Source organism: Calypte anna, chromosome 1 (assembly GCF_003957555.1).
Source record: "Calypte anna isolate BGI_N300 chromosome 1, bCalAnn1_v1.p, whole genome shotgun sequence".
NCBI lineage: Eukaryota > Metazoa > Chordata > Aves > Apodiformes > Trochilidae > Calypte > Calypte anna.
In genome coordinates this window covers 9,622,063-9,646,506 of record NC_044244.1, presented here as the reverse complement: position 1 = coordinate 9,646,506, position 24,444 = coordinate 9,622,063, and the positions used below count along the sequence as shown (strand labels likewise).

At 36.6% G+C, this 24,444-nt stretch overlaps 1 protein-coding gene across 1 annotated transcript in view; it reads right to left on the bottom strand.

The window, feature by feature from the left end:
- The window catches only part of PCLO (piccolo presynaptic cytomatrix protein), a 281,990-nt gene that overhangs the window by 145,030 nt on the left and 112,516 nt on the right, over positions 1 to 24,444 (bottom strand). The window contains exons 4-6 of the mRNA XM_030467444.1: positions 12,862 to 14,289; positions 3,387 to 8,475; positions 995 to 3,009 (exon numbers count right to left, since the gene is read on the bottom strand). Of these exons, the coding sequence (XP_030323304.1) occupies positions 995 to 3,009; positions 3,387 to 8,475; positions 12,862 to 14,289 (8,532 nt within the window). The remainder of the gene's footprint in view (positions 1 to 994; positions 3,010 to 3,386; positions 8,476 to 12,861; positions 14,290 to 24,444) is intronic.

Here is a 24,444-nt window from a genome sequence, read left to right as displayed (position 1 = left end):
CCTCATTTATTTACACTGTAAGTGCTTAGAGACACGGGCTATTTGCTGGTTGATGGCCATATTCTGATAAGAACATTCTAGCTCATTACTGTTTGGACTCAAGGTAAAATGTTAATAAATATGTGGGCTTGTATGAACAATCCCTTTTCATGTCTCATTAATGAATACTGTTTGTGATCAAAATCTACTGTAAAGGCCTTTAAACAATCAACTGTTTATAGAATTTATCATCCATCATACAAAGTTTACAGTTATATTAAATACATATCTATGAAATAAGCAAATTGAGTAATTTTTTCTCAGTAATCGTTTCATTGACAGTTATTTTACAATATTATACCTGCTCTCCAATATCTAGTAAACCCAACTATAACTAATGAGCAATTTTTCTTCAAGGTGATGTTACAAATCCTCTATGTGGAACTTCAATGCTTCTGCTACAATTTTATGCACTGTGCTAATCATGCATTAGAGAACGAGGCTGGTATGGACTGCCAATGGCATCATTACAGTTTTCTCAAGGACTGTTTTCCAAGTAGTAACAGCATAGGAAATGTTTAATATCCACACAAATATGTGAGTTAACTGCTTACTGTGGAAGTCTTAGAGGGTATAACTAGATAATTCGGCATTTGAAAGCCACCAGAAATACCAAACATCAAGAACAATCACCTCTGCTGGGTGTTGTATCATGAGAAAGAAAATGCTTTCCACTTTCTGGAGAATTAGAGGTAACAACTATATTGCGGTGCCTTCCAAATTGTGAATAAGAATTTGCTGTATTTTTTTCTGAAATCTTAGTAAGACTGTAATATGTACTCCTATATTTCCAGGCAAATCAATGAAGAAAATAACCACTGCTTTTTTTCAGGAAGGTGTGCAAAAATGAAACATACGCAAGGATTGTGAATAAGTGTGTAAGCCTTCATGCTGTACTGATAGCTGCAGAATTACACTTAAAAAAAAAAAAAAAAGGAAAGCAAATACTTCTTACCATGAAACCCTCAGTGTACTGAAACTGAGCTCTGGAACTGTCTTCTGCTGTGGGACTCAGGGGCTTAGGATCAGACATAGAACGTTGCATCATCTTTGCTGCCTTTGGGCTTGATGGAGGAACCTTGGCAATGTCAGCATGCAGCATCTTCTGAGGGCTGATGTCATCAGTAATGGGTTTTTCATAGGGTACAAAAGCTGACTCTATAACTTTGCTTGGTGAAACAGGTGAAATGGGTGAATAGAGAACTTTGGGAGATTTGGGAGGGGAAGGGACTACCTGCAATGTGGAGTCTGGACGAAGGTGGGATGAGTATCCTATCTCTAATGGTGTTGGGCGTTTTTTATCCTTCTGAGGAGATGAAGCTGACAGATATTGAGGACTCTGAGAATCTGACTCAGCCTCTGTCTGACATCCCAGACTTTCTCCTTTGTATGTTTTTTCTGGAGCTGAAATGTGCTTTATGATTTCAACCTTAGCATCTAATCTGGCCCTGATTGAAGGTGTTCTTATTGTTCCTACAGGTTCTGTTTGTACTGAAATCTCTGCCACAGTCTGAACTGCAATACTAGATACTTTGGAGAACTGTTTAGCTTTGTCTGCCTCAGTGGTACTCTCACTGTATTTCCCTACACGAGGCTTCCTTCTGGATCTGCTAGAAAGATCCCATTCATCTTGATCTTCATCATCTGTCTGAACACTTGTATCAACGCTCTTCTTGGGTCTCCGTCTCCTGTTTGTGTAACCTCTGTCTGCTCCATCTTCATCATCGGTTTGCACTCCACTGTCCACTATCTTTTTGAAACACCGGGGCTCCTCTTCAAGGGTCTCTTCAAGCTCCTCATATGGGCCACGTAATTTTGGCATAGAACTTCTCTTTTTCAATTGTTTCTCTTCTCTAACATCAATATCCTTAAGAGACATTTCTGAAACAGAGCTTAGGATACCAGACCTAGGCATGTACTGGGTAATGCCATCAGACTGAACTGTGTACCATGTTTGGCTTTGTGGAATTTCAATACCCAGCATTCCTGAAGCAGTAGTGGTTGCATCATCAGTAGGCCAAAACTGGCCATTTTCTGTAGTTGCATACTGTCCTTCCAAAAGAGTTTGATCTGTGGTAGTTTGTGGAGAGCCAGTTCCTGAAGGGTCATAACCATACTGATATATTTGACGAATTTTTTGCTCCTCTAACTGTTGGTGTAGCTGTTGTTGAAGTTGCTGAAATTGTTCAAGCTGCAATTGCTGCTGAGCTAATGTCTCTTGTCTCATCATAAACTGAGCTTGTCGTTCCTCTTCTTGCTGAAATAAGAGATGATGTTTCATGGATTGCAACTCTTCAAGCTTTTTTTGCACCATGAATTTTTCTTGTTCCCTAAATCTTTGAATTTCCTGGCGCTCCCATTCCAGCTCTTCTGCAAAGCGTTGCTGCTTAATTTTCTCAAGCTCAAGAAGTTCACGCTCCAAATCAAGCTGCTGCTGTTTGCCTTCTTCAGGGGCAATGAGAAGGGCAACCTCATCTTCAATTACATCTGTATAAACTTCAGATGCTGTAGTTAAAGCTGGTATCAAGGTAGTCGGCTCAGTGGTAACAGTTTCTAGGCCAAGAGGTGGTAACCCTGTCTCCAAATCAATGGCAGTAATTGCACTATCTTTTTCAGCTGCCACTGTTGTCAAGAAACTGTATGACCTTGGGAGTGGTTGACTCTGTTGCAAAGTTGATAAAGAGGGAACAGAGTCAATTGTTTGGATAGTAGGTAAATCTCTGACACTTGTACTGAAAATAGAACCAGGTTGTGTAGTGATGGCAAATGTGGATGGGATTGGAGTTGCTACTGAAGAATAAACAACACCATTGGATGATCTTAAAACACTTCCAACACCAAATTGAGAACCCAGAGATGATGCCATTCTTGCTTGGGAATATTGTGGTGTACTGATCCCGATGCCAGAAATGACCTGACGAGTCTCTGGATAAGGACCAGTAGTCTTGCTTGAATAATCCATAACCTCACCTGAAATTACAGGGCAAAGTTACAGTCCAGTCCCACAAAAGAATGTTGCTTTGCGGATTCTGAAAGTCATTCCATCTTGATGAATTAAATGGGAAGGGGAAACTGCATGCAAATCTTCAGGTTAATGATCTACTTTAGATGTGAAGGAAACAGCATTTCTGAACATGCAGGCACATGCAGGCACCTCTGTGCAAAACACATAAGTAAAATGAAGAAATGAAAAGCACGTGTAATCCAGAATAATTTGTCACACTGTCCAAAAGAAAACAAAACAATAGAAAGAAGGGAAAAATAACAAAAAAAAAATCATCCTGAAATGAGGTGAGGAACATCAAAATTATATTTCAAAGAAAGATCTGCTGCTGTGTCATACTGACCTGTAGTAACTCTTCCAGAGGTAAGATCTACTGCTGCATCAGTAGCCCCAACTCGATAATCAAAACTATTCTTGCTTTTGTATGCAAACAGTCCAGCTTCTGACAAATTTGTGTCAGACATAGATGGTTTCATACCTCCTATTCCTCGGTAGCTATATGACCCTGAACGATCATATTGATAATGGTCATCTCTGTAACCAAAGCGATCTTCAGGAAGTGTGGCTGGTGGCTGCTGTGCTGTACAACTCCTACCAAATGGCAACTTATAAACCATATCACAGCAGACAGCTCTTCGCCCTGCAGTCAGATCCACAGGCTTTTCATCATCTTCTATTACTGTTGTTATGACACCGGAAGTAGTTTCATCCATTGTTACTACTGTTCTGTGGGATTTTGCAGTGCTAAGGTCAACTGCTTCACCCTCCATTGGCTCCTGAGAAGTGGAGAGATCAGTCCAACCGTTTGTAACACCAACAGGTGGTACAGTAACAGGCTTTGTAGTAGCCCATGTCACTGCATGTGCTGATGTACCAAGGGATAAATTTATTGGCACTTCATCTCTACCTGCAGAGAATGGCTGGCTCCCTGTTACTCTGTATGCAGGCTCAAAATGTTTCGATGTTGTTAGCTGGAGTGGTGTTGTCATTGCATGTCCCAGATCCACAAATGTGTCTTTACTGGCAGTGAAGCTTACAGTGGTTGTGCAGGTCATTACAGTTACTGTCTCGGTGACTACAGACAGAGAAGGACCTGCAATACATGCAGTACTAAGATTGATTATAGCTGGCTGGACAGTACTCACTGTCCGCCCACATGTATCACTTGCTGGCATTTGCTTTCTTATGTCTGTGGAAACAGCAGACAGATCCATGCAGCTGTCTTTCATCTCAATATCCATCTTAGTTAAAGTGCGAAGATCTATGACATCACCTAAAGGATGGAATCTTCCATTCTCTTTGTACCTGGTTTGATCTACTATATGTAGTGGCTCTGGAGGTATAGTAATAGCAACACTACCTAGACCAAAACCAGGCATCGGGGCCTTAACCACAGACACTGGGGGCTTGGCTACCTCTGTCGTTACTATTTCTAATTTTGAACTTGGTATTTTTTCCAATGTTGATTGTGTTGTGACAGGAATATCTTGCAAAGCACCTGAAATATACATATTCTGATCTGCCATACTTTGGATTTCCATTGTTTTCATTGATGGAGTAAAAATTGGTTGCACAGGCTGGGGAATCTGTTCTTTAGAAGGTGCTTCTAATGGCCAGCTGGTAATAGCCTGAGTAGTTAAAGCTTCTGTGGGAGTTCCAGGCTCAGATGGCAATGTGATGACAACGTAAGTTTCCAGTGAGGGTTTTGTCCACCTTGGTGAAGATTTGTTAGAGTGGGGAGACAAAGGGGAAGTGGGAGATGCTATTTTGTATTCAGCTGCAGGAATCAAATTCAGTGTCATGCTCGAAGTCATTGACAGACCTGTTGGTTTGGGCTGTGTTTCTGCTGGCTTATGAACGGATATTGGGAGCGGAGGAACTGCTGGTTTAGGAGCAATTGGAGGTTTAGTTACTTCAGTGGGCCTGTGACTGAAAACAAGCCCTGCTGGAATGGAGGATGGTTTGGGTGGTACAGGAGGAGGTGTTGAAGTGTATGTTTTTGTGACAGGTACCACATGATTCTTTAATACAGCAGTGGAGTCGAGTGTTGGAACACTTGTGACTGAAGGTACCACTGTGGGTGCTGTTGCTGCACAAGTCTTAATCTGTGATGCCTTTTTAGGATAAATGGCTGGTTTAGGTAAAATAGGTGGAGGCAATGGTGGTGGAGGAGGTGGTGGAGGAGGAGGAGGTGGGGGTGGAGAAGGTTGTGCAGAAGAATCCAAAGAAGAGCTTCTAAAAAGTGAGAATACTTTGGGTGTTACAGCAGGAGCTGAGAAAGGCACAGAGGCCAGGCTGCTCTTACTTACAACACTGGGAGCAGGTACAGAAGATGTTTCTGATGCAGGCTCTGTAACTGGTACTGATACAATACATACAGGTGGTTGCTCAGATGTAGCACTAGTAAAATTAATGTCTGTCATACCAACACCCAATTCTTTTTGTGATTCTTCATGATGAACTCTAACATCAGCCTCTATTGTACTAATTTTTCTAGCGGCTTCCTTTTCTATTTTGGAGATATCAAAAGTAATGGCATCAGCTGCATATTCCTTGGGTTTTACAACTGTGGTTGTCACTTCTGAAGGTGTAGTTTCAGGCAAACAAACTACAGCTTGGGCTACACTTTCCATATCTGATGGCTTTTTGGTGACTCCAGCAGCAGAGTCATAAAGCATGCCCACTTCAGAGGGCTTTTTCGTAGATGCTAAGGGAACTTGGGTTTCTGTCCCGACACCTTCAGAATCTGCTATTTTATTTAGAACATCTGTTGTATCTACATAACCTGTGGTTGCACTATCTATTGGTGATGAACTATCTGTAGTACAAACTGAAGATGTAGATGATGTTAAAGAAGCTGTATCAGAAGGTAAAACTGATGCAGCACCTTCCGATGTCTCAGAGTATGTCAAAATTGATGTTTCATGAGAAAGTATTTCTTGAATTTCTCTGGCATAATCTGTTAAGTATTCATCTTCAATTTCCTCTGCTGTAAAATGTTGTGTTATTTTAACATCGGGGATAGAAAGTGCTGAGCTACTGACAGGTGATACATCTGAGATTGCTGAAGTAGTGCTTGATGTTAAAGATGTACTGTCCACCATTTCTCCAACACTAGATATCTTTGCATCAGATGTGGGAACAAAATCTGAAGTTGGCTGTGTTGGACTGGACCCAGGGGTTAGTTGCATTTTCTGTCTTTTCATAAACTCTTCATAAGCAGCTTCTGCATCTAACAACTGTTTTTCTTCAGTGGTAGAAGTTACTGTGCTGTCTAATACAACTATTTCATGGCTTTCTGGCATAATATAAGAACTAGAAACAATATCTTCTTGAGGCACAATAGAATGTAAAGTCTCAACACTATAGTAGTCTTTCTGTAGATCAGTAATTTTCTGTGGTTCTTCATAGGTCTGTTCTGAGGCTCTTATTTTTTTATCTTTTCCCCTCTGTTGCATATATTCATTACTCTCATCTTGTCTCATTACAAGACTAGTATCAATAGTTCCATTGTAAGTATCCTCTACTAAAGATTCATAAATATAATCTTCTATTAGCATCCCACCATATAAAGATTCTTTTTCAAATACTTCATCTTTTTCATTTGCAATTTGAAATGACTTGGACTTATGAGTCTTATGCATCATCTCCTCATATACCTCTTCAGCACTCTTCAGTGTCTTCTGACCACTTTCTTCTTTTGAGAGTCCAATTGGTTGTTCATCTGTTGGTGAGTACAGAGAGACAGCAGTAGGCAATTTATAAACTTTCTGTACTTCTATTATTTTTTCTGGGCTGATTTCAAATCCTTCAGGATCTGACTCAATACTGGGTGAATATTCAGAACAGGAAGACCTGTGCAGCTCTTCCATTTCTGCTGCCTGTCTTAATTCTTCTGTTGGAGATGCATCTTCAATAGGAGAAAGATTACTTGGTGGAGTCTTTGGACGTTCCCTTCTTCTTTGAGCTCTTAGCTCATCCTTGTCCTTTTTTGATTTTTTGCTAGAACTTTTTCTTTGTTGTTGCTGCTGTTGTTGTTGCTGTTGCTGCTGCTCTTGTTGCTCTAATTCCCGCTGTTTTTCTTGTTCCTTTAGCAGTTCTTCCTCTTCCCGTAATTCTTCTTCTTCTGATGAATCTTCAATAGTTGGAAGAAGAGGACCATGTGACCGATGCCTGGCCTTGCGCTGTTGCTTGCTCTCTCCTCCTAGTTTTTTGTGACTGGGACTGCTGTCACTGTCCTCATCAAGTGATGAGACTGAAGTAGGGGATGTACCTGGTGTAAAACTAGAAGCATGTAAACTAGAAGACCCTTCTCCTCTAGATCTATCTTCTGGTGAATCTGTAAGACTCTCCATCTCTAGCTCAGGCTCTTCATCAAAATACAAAATACCTTTCTGTTGTTCAGATGCTTCAGAATATTTGTTTTCTATTGTACTATTTAATTCTATTGTTTTGAAACGCCGAAGGCCTCCTCCTCCAGTTACTCCAAGTTCTTCACTGTCTTGACTTTTAGTTTCCCTGTATTTTGGCTCTGGGCTTTCATCAAAAGTCTCATCATCATCATCATGCCATGAATGCCTTCTTCCTGCATCCTCATCATAGCCTGCACTACTTTTTCGTATCATTCTTCTATGTTTTCCAGCTGTTCCTTTGGCTTTGCTTTTCACTTCTTCTTTCTTTTGGCTTTCAGTTACACTGATCTCTTTGAGCTGATTTCTAATGAATTCATCATCTTCAGAAGCTGAGGCATCTTCATCAGCACTCATCTCTATAATCTGTTTTCTAATGAACTCTTCTTCATCACCTGATCCTTGACTGTCATCTCGTTTGTACTCATCGCTGCTTGAAGAACCAACACTAGCTCTTCTTTTTCTCCTTGGGACGGGTGAATTTTCACTCTCACTGCTGTCTTCTACAGAATCATAGCGTTGCCTTCTTGTTGAAATGTCATCTCTGGCATCTTCTGCCTTGTAGTCTGCCTGGGAGGAAGCACTTCCTTTGCTACCTGCTGCAACAATTCCTTCACCTTCTTGAATAGTTCCTAAGTCTTCCTCATCAGAACTGTAAGATTCTGGTGTGACTGGCAAAGGCTTTGTTTTAAGTTGATCCTTCATCTGTTCACCGTATGATTCATAAAGTTCTTTGCTTTTCGCAGATTTTTCACCCGAAAGATTACTTGCCTGAGCTTCCAAAATAGAAAGTACTGTACTTTCCAGTTTAGCTAGATCTGAAGGGCTTGGTGGACTCTCTTGTGAAATAGTGTCTTTTATTTTAGTTTCTCTGAGTAAATCCTTTTCATCACTGGGGATATGACTTGGAATTTCACCAAGTGAACTTGATATTCCATCAGAAGAATAGCCGGTGTCACTCAGACCTTGTGGACTTTTCTGTTGCTGAGAGCTTGATGTGTCTGATTTGTCATCCTCTTTTTCCTAAAAAAATAAATACATATGTGTATGTATATATTTATATATAGATTCTTAACGTCTCCAGGCAATTATATACGTGATCTTTTTTCTGAAAGATGAATTATTTCTCAGATGAAAAATTATGATGACAAGAAGAATAAAATTAAACCATAAAAGAGTGAGCACTATTTTTTTTTATTAAAAGCTATAAAAATGTCACACAAAGTTCCTCATGTTTTGAGTTTTTTGCATTGGCTCCAATTATGCTTTAAGTGGCTGTTCACACTGGCAACTAATTTTAATTGTATGATGATTTTCTATTATTCAGTATAAACCGGTACTGTGTGTAATTAGCTTAAGAACACTTACTGATGATAACCCATCATTTGTTCACATATGAATGGGACAAGTCGTCTGGGGGCTAATGTAAATGAAGATTTTAGTTACCTATCTGTCAAAATGGCCTACATAATTCTAGATCCAAAGTAATAGAACTTGCCAAAGGTCAGCCTGTAGTATTTCTGGGGTCTACTCCTTTCTTTGCCTGTTTAATCTTTTATAGTTGTCTAGCAATATGTCAATCTTCTCAAATTTTGGATCTACATTTTCATTCTATTGATTTAAGCATTACACACTGTAACATGCAACAGCATACATGGAATACTGAAGTATGATTTAATGCAATTTGGAATATCTCCACATCTGCAGTTCAGCATGTACAAACATTTTCTGAGTACCTCATAAAAAAGAAGTTTCTCAGTATATTTGGAATGAATAGGTCAGCTGCTGGCACAGAAGTTAATTGTGAGAAAGAAAGCATAATGGTCATCTATTGATCAGAGGAAATAAGGAAGCAAACAACGGAGATATACTTGACTGAGCATCATAAATAATGTTTTCTCTCTCATCCCTAATTAAACATCCTTAGCCATTCTCCCAGCTTTCAGATCATTCTATACCACCCTGACTGACAAGAACCTTCACCTCCTGCTTTAGCCAAACAAAAATACAAAGAATATCCTACAGAGTTGTATTCCCACACTGGTTTCCCTACTGTTTTTCTGAACTGTGAAATGCTCTGTACTTAGTGAAACTATCTCATCATTCAGCTGACAAAACAGCCCAGTGTCCAAATGACAGGTCAACTTAGTTACCATTTAAGCTGGAAATCTTATGAAGTGTCCCCACCTCCACTGGCAGTTTAAGAATAAGCATCCCAAAGTCTGCTGACTTTAATAATATGATGTGATCTTCATATCTGTTATGGCCCTAAACAATATCAGTAAGTAGCATTTATCAACTTTGCTAATATAAGTCAATGCTTTTGGAGGTACTGCAGACCATTTATTGAAAATCTTAATATATCAACTGCCTTGTCGATATGCTGAGTTACAGAAAAATCATATGGACTACATACGTGAAGGAAATTACAACAACAGTTAATTATAGAAATTTATATATTAATATGGAGAAACCTATAGTACTCCAAAAGCTTGGGGAAGTCATCACCACTTAAAAGATCTCAGCACTTATTATACTGAAATATATACTCTTGGATATTTCCCAGCCCTTTATGGCAGAATTATACATACTCTTCTTAAAAAGTTAGTAATGAGGTATAGTCAAAAATTCTAGGTTTTGTATGCCACATTACATTTTTGTTAAAGAAGAAAATTCTTAAGGATAATTTACTGGGCTATGTTTTAAAAAAAATAAATAAATAGACGTTTCAAAAGACATTTCATTAAAACTAAAGGATTTTTCCATCTAGAAATATCAGGTTCCTTACCAAAATTTCACCCATGACATTTGATTGTTAGATTTTTTATTTCATTTCCTGTATGTCCATACATATAAAGACATATGCAGCTGAACACACTGTGACCAATTTAAATGGACTTTTTTCAAGCTGAGAAGGTCTCTTAGGAGTTGGTGGAGAGACTGTGCCCATCTAGAGAAAGTGAATCAGTCAGATCTTGGCTATTCAGAAAAACAGGTAGACAACAACTTCTTATAAAGACCAGTTAAACCACTCTCCTTTTGTATTGTGATGGTACCACTATCTGTGAGTCCAGTGTGCAGCACCTTCTCAATGACCTAAGCAGAGGAGGTCACAATAAATATTGCTGTTGTTCTCCCTGCTGCTGAACCACAGTGCTATAACATTACTGCTATGAATAATAGGAAACTGAATACGGGAAAGACTGCTTTTTGCACAGCAAGGAGAAGTAATTTATCTAAAACAAGGATAGACTTGTCACCAAAAATGAATGTCTGAAGGATACAACTCTCTTTTTAAGGCTACCATGATATGAATTTATTTTCTATCATTTTGGTAAGTACAGTTGTCTGCCCTGTGACATGTCACGCAAAAATTATCCTGCACATCATTTTTCAAGATCATGTACATGCATTTTACATTAAATAATATTGGGTCTTTGTGCTTTTTTCCCCCGTTTCCTACAACCTGTAATGAGGTTATTGTCCTTAGCTACCTCTGCTCTTAAATGACCAGTAGTTTATTCTCTTCAGGGTTCTTCATCACATACAGGAAGATCCTATCATTGTAAAAACTTTTAAACACACCCTGAACATATAACTTTTCAATAAATAACAAAAAAATTACAGAAACAATGCTAGGGATCATATAGATACTCAACAACTCTCAGAGAATAAAAGATGTATTTTAATCAATAAGAAAAAAAACCCAAAAACCTTTTCGTATAAAGTGGGAAGTACTTTACATGTTGAAGTACTGGGCCTTTCTGAATATTTGAATCACATTTTTTCTGAAAGTTTGCCCACTGAGAGTTTTTATTACAGGGCATATTTAGCTCTACTACAGACATTGATGTGAGGATCATGTTGAGACATGAGGAGCAAGGAGACTTATAAAAGCTGCAGGTTGGATAAGACTGTTTAAAATTGCAACCTCTTTAACTAAAGGTAAAAATAATCTAATGTAGGATGTTTTCATAGTATACCAGTGGCAAATTTATAGTGTTAATGTCAATATATCATAAAACTATTTTGCATTAGAAAATTTTGATTTAGAGCTATTATTCATTCTTAAAATTCCTTACTTTTAGAATTCTTATTTGAAAACATAAAGCTCAGTGCTTTTAAAAGTTCAGTTGGTTATCACATTTAGTCAGAAATCTATTAAAAGAGATCTGATTAAAAAAAAAGAAGTCTTATCAGGTTATTTAATTATTTATAGTTAGCAAGATTCCATTCTGTTTCATAGAACAAAAATTTTATTTTGCACAGGAACTCATGATATTTAAAAGGTCATTCTGTTTATAGAAGAAATAAAGATGTCTACATTATCTCAAAAAATATTTCAGAGACCAGAAAAAAAAGACATTGGTTAAACTGTTTAATCCATATCTGAATTTTATATGATCCAAATTTTGTGTTCAAAAAAACTGCTTACAGATAAGCCTTTTCCTCCTTATTGTGGCTCCCTGGTTTGTATTTTGTAATTAATGGCATGTGTTAGAAGAATGATATCAATTTAGAATATATTAATTTCTACCTGGTTACTGAAGCTATGCACAAGAAGGTAATAATAGGAGCACTTATACAATATAGCTAATGAGTTGTAAATATATGTCCAATTGACCACGGTAACGTGGTCATATAGGTACAGTGAACTACTTATATGTTCACCTGTGAGTTTCAACATGACTGTTTTACAATAATCAGCACCTACTTTGCAGTGCTGATAAAAACCTCATCATTTTTCATTTATCAAGAAATTATGTATATTACTCACTTCAGCTCATAACATGAATTTTTGGTGAACTCACATCCAGCAAATGGATTTATATAAGAACTGCAGAGCTGTAGTACAAGCTGTTTTAAATTTATCCATTCATCTGACTTGAGAGCCCAACAATAATCCTACTAAAGTATCTGTCAACATGAGATAAGCAAATAAAATAGTAAAGATGTAAAAGTTGCATACTTTAACATACCATGTTCAGGCATCACAAAGTTTATTACATTTAAGTATTGTAAAAAACTGCACTTTATCATCACAGATTATTCCCTTCTAGGATTAAGAACTATGAGAACACTCCAATTTCAACAACTAAATACCAATATGAGGAGTCTACAGAAATGTGTAAATATATCAGAAATACTGGAAAAATTGTTAGACGGCAACTTTGCCTTAGTTTCAAACGCATAACAGCTTGAGACTGAAAATCATGCAAGTTGCGTGTAGAGCACTGGACTAACTGGTGAAACTTTCACTCAGTGGGAGTCACTGATTTTATCATTTAACACCTTCCTGTATTGAGAATAACAGTAAAGAACAGACAGGGAAAAAAGAAAGGGCATGCCAGGATCAGATTCTAAATTGTAGCAAGGGAGAATGAGGGAGGGAAGTAGAAAGCCACTTACTATTTTTTCTCTTGTTGCCTCCACATGTTCAGTTCCTGGCAAAGGTGCTGTTTGAACAGGAATTTCTTCCTGAGCTTTTTCTTTCAAAATGATTTGAGAAATCCCAGCTGTCAAACCCTCTTTTTTTACATCCTCTTGCTTCTTAGCCTGCAGTTCTTTAGAAGGTGCTTCAACTTCTGCTTTCTGTTCAACATGGTCTTTAGCCCCAGATGGAATTTGTTCTTTTTTATCCTCTGGATGTGGTGTACTTTTTTCTGGGATAACAGGTTTTTTATCTTCTTCCAGTGTGCTTAGGGGTTTCTTTTCTGAACTTACTGTTGTGGGAATTTTATCTGCTGAAAGTGACTCTGAAAGTTTTTCTTGCTGAAGTATTGATTCTGGTTTTTGACCTTCATGCTGGATTTGCTCCATTGATGAAGTTTTCATGATTTTCTCAAGTTTTGGATCTTCTTTCTGAATTCCATGTTGAATTTTATCCACTGAAACTGCCTTTGACAATCTGACCTCCTGAATCTGTGCATCTTCCTTCTGAGGAGCAGGTTGGATTTTGTCAGCTGACAGTGCCTTTGCCATTTTAATCTGTTGGAGTTTTGGGTCTTTCTGAATTCCATGTAAAATTTTGTCGGCTGAGGGTGTCTTTGACAATTTTGCCTCCTGAAGTTTTATGTCTTCCTTCTGAGCTCCATACAAAATTTTGTCAGCTGAGGCTGTTTTTGCAAGTTTTGACTCTTGAAGTTTTATGTCTTCCTTTTGAGCTCCATGTAAGATTTTGTCAGCTGAGGGTATCTTTGACAATTTTGACTCCTGAAGTTTTATGTCTTCCTTCTGAGCTCCATGCAAAATTTTGTCAGCTGAGGCTGTTTTTGCCAGTTTTGACTCTTGAAGTTTTATATCTTCCTGCTGAACTCCATGCAAAATTTTGTCAGCTGAGGCTGTTTTTGCCAGTTTTGACTCTTGAAGTTTTACGTCTTCCTGCTGAACTCCATGCAAAATTTTGTCAGCTGAGGCTGTTTTTGCCAGTTTTGTTTGCTGCAGTCTTGGGTCTTCTTTCTGAGGAACGCGCTGGATTTTATCAGCTGAGGGTGCCTTGACAAGTTTTCCCTGCTTAAGTTTTGCATCTTCTTTCTGAATTCCTTGTTGGATCTTATCAGATGACAATGTTTTCTCCAGCCTCCCCTGCTGAGCTTTTGGAACTTCCTTTTGAACACCTGGTTCTTCTTTTGGTTTTGCTGCTCCTGGAGTAGGAGGGGTGGAAGTCTTCTGAGGGGACGGTGAGACAGCAGGCACAGGCTGTTTTTGAGGAGCAGCAGGTGGTTTGGATACCGGTTGCGAAGGGACAGCTTTTGGAAGTGGCACCTTGCCCATATCCCCAAGTTGTCCTGAAATCGCCCTTTGGGTCTGGCAGTTCAAGCACAGCCATTCCTGAACCTATGACACAACAAACATAAGGAAGTTACTTATCTGAAAACTTAACACTAATATCACATGATGTTTTAAACTAATACAGTTGAATACTTTTAATCTGAATGCTGTGTATACTGAGAAGTTATTTTCTTTGCTGCTCTTGCAGGAAGAATTGTAGCACCTTTCAAACAGAAATAAAGCATGTCAGGTTCCAGAAAGCCAAGCTGAACAAATATAAAAATACACTGTGAATACTAACAGCAGTTACATTGTTCCAAAGCACTGATGACCTTTATGTACAAAGTTTGGCTGTATATTTCTAACATCTATTGTTTTCTAATGCCTCTAAAAACTACCACTAGGTCCCTCTAATTTTGTGAATCTAAGTAAAAGGGGGCCAACTGGAACTCATAACTCTTTGTGTTACCCTCTGCTCTTGAGTTTGTGTATATGTATCAGTGTATGAATTTAATAGAGTTATAACCCCAAAGGAAGATCGTCTGCCTGATCTCTTTACTGCTAAATCCCCGCTGCACACTCTCTCCTTTTACTCTTCATCCCAGAAAATCAGAAAAAAAAGGGCAAATGGTTATATCTGGGCAGAAGATCTTGTTGCCAGTTGCCTAGCTACTACACAAGAGAAGTAATCAGACTGTTTCCAGTGGGATTTGGGGTAAAGCTTCTTTAGAATAGCAAAAGGAAATTTTAAACACAAATAATACTGAAAGGGAAGAAAAATCAGTATTTCTTAAAAGTATTTGGCAATATTGTCACAATAAATGCAGTTTATCAATTGAATCAGTTGTCTCCAAATGCAACAAAGCCTCTAATACTTACTCTAACCTTTGAAACCCCAAACTAAATGTGGTTCTGTATCAGACTGCTAAATATAATTTAGGTTTAGTTTTTCTGTGAAAAAAAAGCATTAAAACATAATCCTCCAGGGAAGATTATTCTCCTCCGTAGGACTTAAGTTGTTCCAAGTACACGCCATTTGTCTGGAAAGCACTAGTTAAGAAATACAAATAATAGAAACTTCTTTTTTAAAGAATGTGCAAAATATAACTTAGTTTTCTTTCAGATATTTCTGTTAGAGGGCTTTACCTGGAATTTTTACTGTAGCTGCCTTCCTTTTTATGGGTTCCAACATTTTTTTCCAAGACAACAATGCTGGAACCCATAAGTATGTTGTCAACTGTCTTTTGTAGGAAGTAACATACCAGGAAAAAAAATGGCCCACATAAAATCATGATGTTAGTATTCTCTGGAGTCTATAAATGAATAAATATATTAGATAACATTTGGCATAAATAAAATACAGAAACAAGATCAAATTTCACAGTAATCTTGATTCTTCTTGCATAAATATTGTAAAGACCATTATGAGAAGTTGACTAGATAATTATAATAGACCAATTTTTAAATTAATTATATTGGAGGGCTAAAAAGCTTTTAAATGTGCTAAAAAGAGGGTGAGTTTTGCATTCACCAATCAGCCTGACAAATACTCATTTCACAAAGTAAGCAGAAATAATACCATTTCTATTTGTGCTAATATAGCTTCTGTCAGCATGGTTTATAGGACTAAGATGATAATTAAATGTTGTTAGGCTTCGCAGAATCTAGCCTTAACCATCTTTAATTTCACAGAAACATAATTATGTAGCTTCCACATTGAAATAATTCATGGTTCAAGAGTTTGCTGAATTTCATATACATGCTATACAGATATTAAATAATACATTAGTTTATACTTTGAATGCACATTTTTTCTTGCAGCACCATTTGTTGGTGCCATAAATTCCATTTATTTCTTTACACTATATCCATATCCATTTTCTAAGGTCTCTATGTTTGTTTCTTTTCTACACATTAACATCTGTCCTTTATTACTTCTCCTAGGACTGCTGGATATGTAGCTTCCATTATGTACCTCTTTAATTGTAACCTACACACTGCTCATACACTCACTCCTTCTCAGTCACTTCCTTTCCCTCATTTAAATCTTTCACTGACTCCATTCTTTGAACAGCCTGTAATGACTTTAGCAACTTCACTGATAGTTTTAAGTTTTTAAAACCCAAAATGGATATCCAGCCACTGCTTCCTCTCAGCTTTGCTCACTGTCCCTATCTAGACTCTTCTCCCCAGGGTAAAGGTCTTGAACTCAAGGACTGTGCTTTGTGCTGACCACATAGTAAACCAAGTCTTTTAAAAAGTAAATTACAATTCACATGAGCAAAAATAGCAAACTGCACCATATGTTGTCAAGAGATGGAACTCCCAGGCTTGCCTTCCTGCCATGCTACTGCAAGTGATGCCAGTGAAATGACCCTGAATTGTCCAGATATGCAGAACTGAATGACCCTTACCACTCTCCTCTTGGATTTTTTTTATATCTGCAACTGTTTACCAGTTCCGTTTTTAGTATTGCTATATAGACATACCAAACACTTCTTCCAAACTGTATGTTTTAAATTCTGACCTAACTTTTTAGTATTATGTGGATATTTGATCACAAAAGAGCCTATAAAAATCTTCTTATATCACTCGCCCTCTAGCTCTTGGTTCTCTCTTAGAATGGTTCTCTGTAAAATCAGATTTTGTACCATGAAGTCATATGCCTCAGCTTTAGACTTGTCTTTTCCTCAGTTAACCTCATGCCCTGAATGCAAGGTTTTTCCTAAGGCTATCTTTTCAGTTAGCCTGTCAAGCCAAATTTATTAGGACTTGGAAAATGGACATCATTTTCTTTCAGAAGTCTTCACTGGATAAATCTTCCTAGTTCTTTACAGAGTTCTTTACATCCTTTGGTTCCTAAATCAGCAGTAGACACTACTATCTGCATCACAAGTGATACTATGTGGACTTTTATATTCTGAATCCATGGCTGTCTCCCAACAATCCTTACAACCCCATATTGCTGGACAGAACAAAGCTGCTGTGTCAGTGTTCTCCTCATTAAGGTTCTTAATAAGCAAATGTCATAATGAAAAGGGCACACATCTAATATTCATTGTGAATGTCTCTTTTTCAGCTCTTATGCAAAAGCTCAGGCATTTCAGTTCCTTTGCTCTTGTATTTGCATACCGCAACATTAGATAATTTAAAGTTTAAAATAATAGGGCAATTATCCCATCCCCCTGCAAGTCAAGGTTTTTTTACTGAAGTATGTTGATAAATTTATTACCCACTCTTTGCAATTGCTAGCTGGTAAATGACACGGGTTTTTTCTAGCTAAAAGTAGCTCAAAATAATGTATCCATTAAGGTACAAACAATTTTCTTCCCATATACCATTTCTAAGCTACTTCAGAAGGTAGATGCTTTAGTTTCATCTAGATACCTTTTATTATTTTTTCTTGGCTAGTATAACCTACTCTACAGGTAAAAGTAAACCTACTATACATTGAGAATACCTGGATTCCAGAGGAATAACTGCTACTTGTGCCATCATGAAATGATTAGTCAAATTAGTCAAATAAGATTAATCAAGAAATTGTCAGTCAATGATTCATGAAATCCTACTAGTTGTACAAATGGCACTCATGTAATAGTATTCATGAGATGAATGCATTGTATTCTTAGATAAATAATAGCTAAATGTTATGACTCTATTTACCTTGCCTTTAAATGTCAGGCTATCTACCAGCCACCAAAGAGAGATCATAGAAATCCACAAAAGCTGTTTCAGGTAAATGAAAATCATCGAAGTATAACAAGCAGTAATTTCTGCAGAAAGAAGCAGCTTCTCAACAGAAGAAGTAAAGGATTACTTTTTTTTGATTGAAGTTGAAATCAAGTAAAGATTGTTATCTGAACAATGCAAAAAAATGACCAGCTTTTATCTTTCTCAAATATGATTGACAAATACCAAGTTATCACAGCATCTGTTGTCACTAATAATTGATAAGCTTACTTTTAAGCCACTACAACTTTGAAATTAAAAAGTTACTTTCCAGTGTTTTGATTGCAGAGTTGTGTATGTGTCTGGTTACCACTGCATATGTAACTTGTTGGTGTATACATTAGAAGTCATATGAACTGAAATGATAAAAATTGAATAGTTTGTATTTATTTCTATTGACACTGGGAAGTCAATATAGCAAAAATGTGTTAGAGAATCTTACTTATTTTTCCCATATACATCAACAGAAATAATTGCTATACACTTACTGACTACTCTTGTCCATTGCTTTTGAAGACAATGATTTATGTCCTGGCTTAAGCAGCTCAATAATGCTATATATATAAAAGTCTCAAAATATCTTGGTCAGTGTGTTAGGTGATACAACTAATATCAAATAAGAACAGAATCAAGCTTATTTCTGTCTATGTCAACTTTGAAGTGCAACAGCAACCTAGAACAAAAAAACCCAAAAAACCAAACAAAAAAAAAAGCCACAAAAAGTACTTAACCTTTGCCTGTTAAAAGTCATTGCCACTGACAGTGCTGGTATTTGTTCTGAACTGTGACACCACAGCATTCAGTCTGCTTGGTGAGTTACCATTTTTGGATGCTGCTGTATGGCCTTTTTTCCTTTGGTGTTTGACAGTCACCAACAAAAGCAAATCTATTTTATGCTATGGCTTCAGCAATCAATATTGTGCTTTAGATTATGGGAATTCTAATAATTCCTGAACGGAATTCTAATAAAATGTGATTCTAATAAAATAAATCTTAAGTTTCTGAAGGTTGTTTTAGCTTGCCATGTTGAAAATAAAACACTTTGGAGTAAAGTCATTAAATCCCTTAAAAATTACCTGTTGATTTTTGTTTTTCTCTTTAGTTGCTTTAAGTATCTTCCAGCATTGTATTTCTGGAAGCAAATAACAGAATTTATATTATGCTATTAACAGCATTATATTTCATGCTTTTAGAGGGAGAAAGATGCATTCCAGAACATTAGAAGGCATATTGAAGTTACATAAGTTAAAATTTATTGGAATTACTGTATAATTACTCAGTGCAGTCTAACCAATTATTCTTTAGCTTGGTAAATTTTATGTGAAGCTCAGCATTGTTCAAAACACTGGGGTAGACCTATGAGAGATGAGTGAGAAAGTAGGATTTCCATTAAACTGTGGATGTGTATTGTACAGATATCTATAACTGCAGCTGCTAACTTTTACCTTTAATGGAGGAAAATAGGAATGTTTGGAAGGCAGTTAATCTCACCTATCATGGGACACTAGATAAAATGACTGGCACTTTAAAAGAGCCTGTTTGTGCCCACTGATCATAGGGCAAGAGTGCAGCTGATCAGACCAGGTACTCATTGTCTACAGCTGACATATTGAGTATCGCTTTGACTTTTGAAAATTGGCAGAAACTGCAAAAAATTAGAAAAAAGTAAAGACATTGCAGAACACACAATCATAATAAGATAGCATTCACCAGTATGCTAGGTGCATAGCTATCCCCTCAAAATCTGCTCTGGAGCTTTTATCTTGAATGCAGTGACTATGTGGAACCACTCTGGATTTTCCCCTCCTTTTTGTTTTTCATTATGCTTTATGTCTTCCATTCAAGTTTGTGTTTGCTCACTAACAGAAGATTTCAGGGAATTCGAATTTCTGAATAAACACATCTTGGACACTGGACTAATAACTACAGCAGTTTTCAAAATGGTGCTAAACAGTCCATCTATGTTTCTAAAGTGTTAGTACATCCCAACCTTCACTACCTTATTATCATCCTGTCAAAATAAAAGGTCAAATTTATAGAGTGATAAAGCAATCAGCAATTTATTCCTAATACCCTAAGACTTTACTTTGGCTCCCTAAAAGAAAAGAAAAAATATGAAAGCACTCTGTTAGCTGGTTTGTTGTCCCTCATGTTTTCTTTTTCTCCCACACCAACTGGTAAAAGAAGAGAGTTGTAAATCTGCAGCAGGTTACTAAAAAAGTACAGAGGAATTGGCATTTCTCCCATGTGTCAGGAATTATATGCTACTTAATTTTAGTAGTGCTGGGACTGCTGAATATTCCACTCAATTATGAACAGATGAAATACAAAATATGACAACACAGGGATGACCTACTTTCTCAAGTGAAACTCTGAAATGTGTATACCCTTGCGTTACCACAACATCCATCCCAGCACCATCAGAAAAAAGTTCAAATTTTGTGTCTCTTTAGAAACTGCTCTGTTGTTTGGGAATTTTTAGTTTAGTAATTAAATTTGATAGATGATAGGATTTTTATGTGTACAGTGTGTACACTTTAATTTCCTTTAGTTATTCTGCTGAAGGTCCTTAAAGGCTTAGAATTATGATGGCAATGCACAAAAACGTATCCCTAGTGCATACAACATCATCAATGCAAAACCAGCAAAGCCGTTGAAAAATAACTTTTTTTAACTATTATTGTGGATAGGGGAACATTACGACACTTGTTCTCAGTGCACCTAACTTCACTGTTAGGTGTTTATTGCATTTTTTTCATGCACTGTTATACCAAGATGACTAGAGCCCCTTCTTTGTACTGGTGGTTTAGCTGTAGAGGTGTGTTTGCCCAAAACAAAGGAATGAGCCTTCCTCCTCAGCTCTACTCTCACAGAGGAATTCCTATCAAGCATTTTACTGCCTCTGGTGACCACTGCTTTTCCCACCAAGGTAAAACCAATCCCTATGACCATAAAACCAACAAAGTGGATGTGGTCATCCAAAGACCAAAGAAGTCAACTGAAGAGCCTCAACTACTCCAATGGAATCGGGATGATTAAGACCTGTATACATTTTGAGAAATTCTGGATTACAATGGAAGTCCATAAATGTCATCTTAAACAAAATAAATAATTTCTTACAACTGTGCAAGAAAAAAAATATGATATTGTAGCTCCTCTGGACAACTATATTTCATGTTTGCAGTGTCTCTCATGATGACACTGAAAAACTTCCAGGTGCTGCCACAATAAAAATTTGTAATAATACTCTAATAATACCTCTAATTCACATGGAATGATGCCCTGTAAGCCTATTGGTTGAACGTTTTATTTAGTGAATCTATAAAATGAATTTAGGAAAGCCTGTTAACAGTCAATGTTTTTTCAAGGGAGCATTATGAAGTCTCTGATATAATAAATGTCCTTCTGATTTTCCGTTTCTACAAAAGATTTATTAATATCCTGCTGTTGATTTCCTCAGTTCAAGTAGAGAATAACTACCTTATGTGCATACTTCATGCTTTCACCTTTACATACAAACATTCCAGTGTATATAATATGGCTTTTTTTAGAGTATATACTATCTTGTATTTATTTTTGTATTTCCGATACAAACATCTTAAGAGTTACATGCATGGAGTTGCATTTCAGTTTGGGTATTGGGTTCTCTGCTAAAGTGTAATATCCCAAGTTTTTTCACAGCGCTTCTGCAGTTAACGAAGTCAAAGAAAGAACAAATCCCTATGATCCCAGGTCAGTGTACCCTTCTTTCACTGTGATGAAGTCCACAAAAGGTAAGTGGATCCATAGAGGAACCAGACCTATCCTTGCTCACACCACAGTTCCCTTGTCTGGCAGAAAACTACTCATAGTCAATAGTGCAAGCTATATTGGTGGTCACAGGTATTCATGATATGAATAAATAATTAAATGCTAATACAAATGCTAAAACAAATTTTAGAAACCAAGAAGCCAATAAACCAAACATGAACTAGATGTTCACTTTATTTTCTCTTTGCTGTTTAACCCTTTAAGGTATTTTTGAACGTTTAATTTTACAAAAAACTTGAATGAAAATCAGACATGGAGAGCTTTTTGTCCTTACCCATCAGCGGTCATATCACCTTTATGTTAAGCAGTTTTCCAATCCACAAAGTTTATCCAATGTTATTTTGTTATCTCACTTTCCAGTCACAAGACACTAGAGATTCAGTATTTAATTCCAGGATAATAGGATAATAATTACAGTCATAAATATATTTCTGGGTATATCTGATAATCATAGTCAGATGACAATTGTATCACTGATGTTTTCTCTCACAGGCTTTTTTATGGAGATTCCTTACTAGATGGCTAAAACAAATTCTATTTACTTTCATCTATGACAAATGAACATGCTGTTATGCATTAATTACTAGCAGTATATGACCTCGATTTACATTATTCTTAACCTGTAGTTATTTCATTTAGATCATATAGATAAAACAAATCTCAGGTTGTGTTAGTGTCTGAAGTAATAATTTTATAATAAAAGACAGATTTTTATAACTTTTTACAAACTAGTTTACTCTGAGTTTTAAAAAAATTAGGTTATTGTAGTCCTTCTTGGCTATATGTAGACGTTGAATAGCTCTACTGTGATCCTGTGTACCCTTTATTATAGCAGTCTCAGAGAATAACTGTTTTCTATGCCTTCTAGCAGCTGAATCAGTATTCCCAACACAGCTGGTCAGCAGAGAGTGTATTTCCATCCCATCATTGCTATTATTTGTTCTGAACTGACAAAATGTTTTGTGTCACGTATGGCACTAAGAAAACAAACAATTCCATCCTTTGAAGAGCTTGAAGTCTATTCAGTACTGTGTTTAATGCTGACCTTTCATGGAGAGTCCCTAAAGAAAATAATTTTTGTTCAAAAACTAGGGTTGAGCTGTGGAAATAGGTGAGATTAATTCTGCAGTAAAAGCAGAATTGTTCTTATTGTTTCAGAGTGCCTAGTGCTCAGGGGCTCTTTATCACATCTCAGGACATATATTTGATGATGAACTACAAATACAACCCTTTTACCTGAACCTTAATAGATCATATTAATAAACAGCTCAACCATTTTCTGTAAAATCTTTTAAAATTTTGTTCACCCCCAATAGAAATACGGACAACAGACACACAATTACACTGAAAAGTAATTTTGCATTTTGTTTGTTCTTGTAACCCAGAGAATCCTAAAACTAACGTTTGTAGTTCATTTCAACAACATGCTTTGCATAAACAAAAATCTCTGCTACGACAGATTGAAATTTGTCTGCATTTTGCTCCTATTTAGTCCATTACTTCATGAATAGCCCTTTGTACAAAGAGGGATCCGCATGGTATTTCATATAAATGGAAGTGGCTGATGTACACTTCAAGTGAAATGCTACAGACAAGGATGAAAATACTTAAAAGAATATAATGAGCTTTTAAAATCCTAGCTCTATCCAGTATCATCTCAACTAAATATTTATCTGAGGAGCTTAAATTTTTGCCCTGGATTCTCAAATACAGAGAGCAGGCTATGTGACATTAACTCAAGATAGAAACACCACTGGTGGCTTAACTAATGTATCTGCTCCTGACTAGGGAGTGAGTCTGCAGCAAACTATGCTCCAGAAAAACTTCAAGGATGAATAAATAATTTAATAAAAATATTAACCTTACTTATATTTTATGATGTTGTTGTTTGGTTTTTTTTGTGTGTAAGACTAATTTTAAATAAAAAAAACACATCAACCACCCAGCCCTTTGAAAAATCTATTCAAAATAATTGTTTGGTTATTTACTTAGTGACAACTCCATAATTTAGCTACTTTGTTGTCACCTTAATTTGTAAATTGTAAAATCAAGATATAATTTAAAAAAATGCTTGGCCTGTTCGTTTTTTTAAAAGAAATATATCTGTTGAATAGAAAATTATACATATTTTAATGCAGCTATGTAGTTTAAATTAGGAATTCTCATTTACATTTTGATTATTTCTCATTTTAAAATCACACGCATCATATAAACCAAAACCGAAATCAAACATTTTTGATAAAAAAAAGGTATCTGCCTGATTAAAAAAAAATAAATCAATTATTCTGTTTATTGGTAGAAATGATAAATAACCACAGCCTTTGTAAACATGGGTTACCAGAGCTGCAGACATTAATCTATGATGAGTATATTACAGATATTATAACTCCAGATGTATGGCACAAAGAATTCAAATTCAATTCTAAAACATAACAGAAATTCTTGTATGTATATTGCAGTGTATATAATCAATTCTCAAGCCTCTGACACTAGAATAATACACAGTGTGCTAATAAAATGAACCATTCATGGAGCTCTCTTAAAAAAAAAACAAACAAAAAACAACCAACAACAACAACAAAAAAAACCCAAACAAAACCCAACCCAAAAAAACCCCAAAAAAAAAACCCAACCCAACATCTTTAGGCGATGAAGTGGAAAGTTCACATCTGTCTTCAAGGG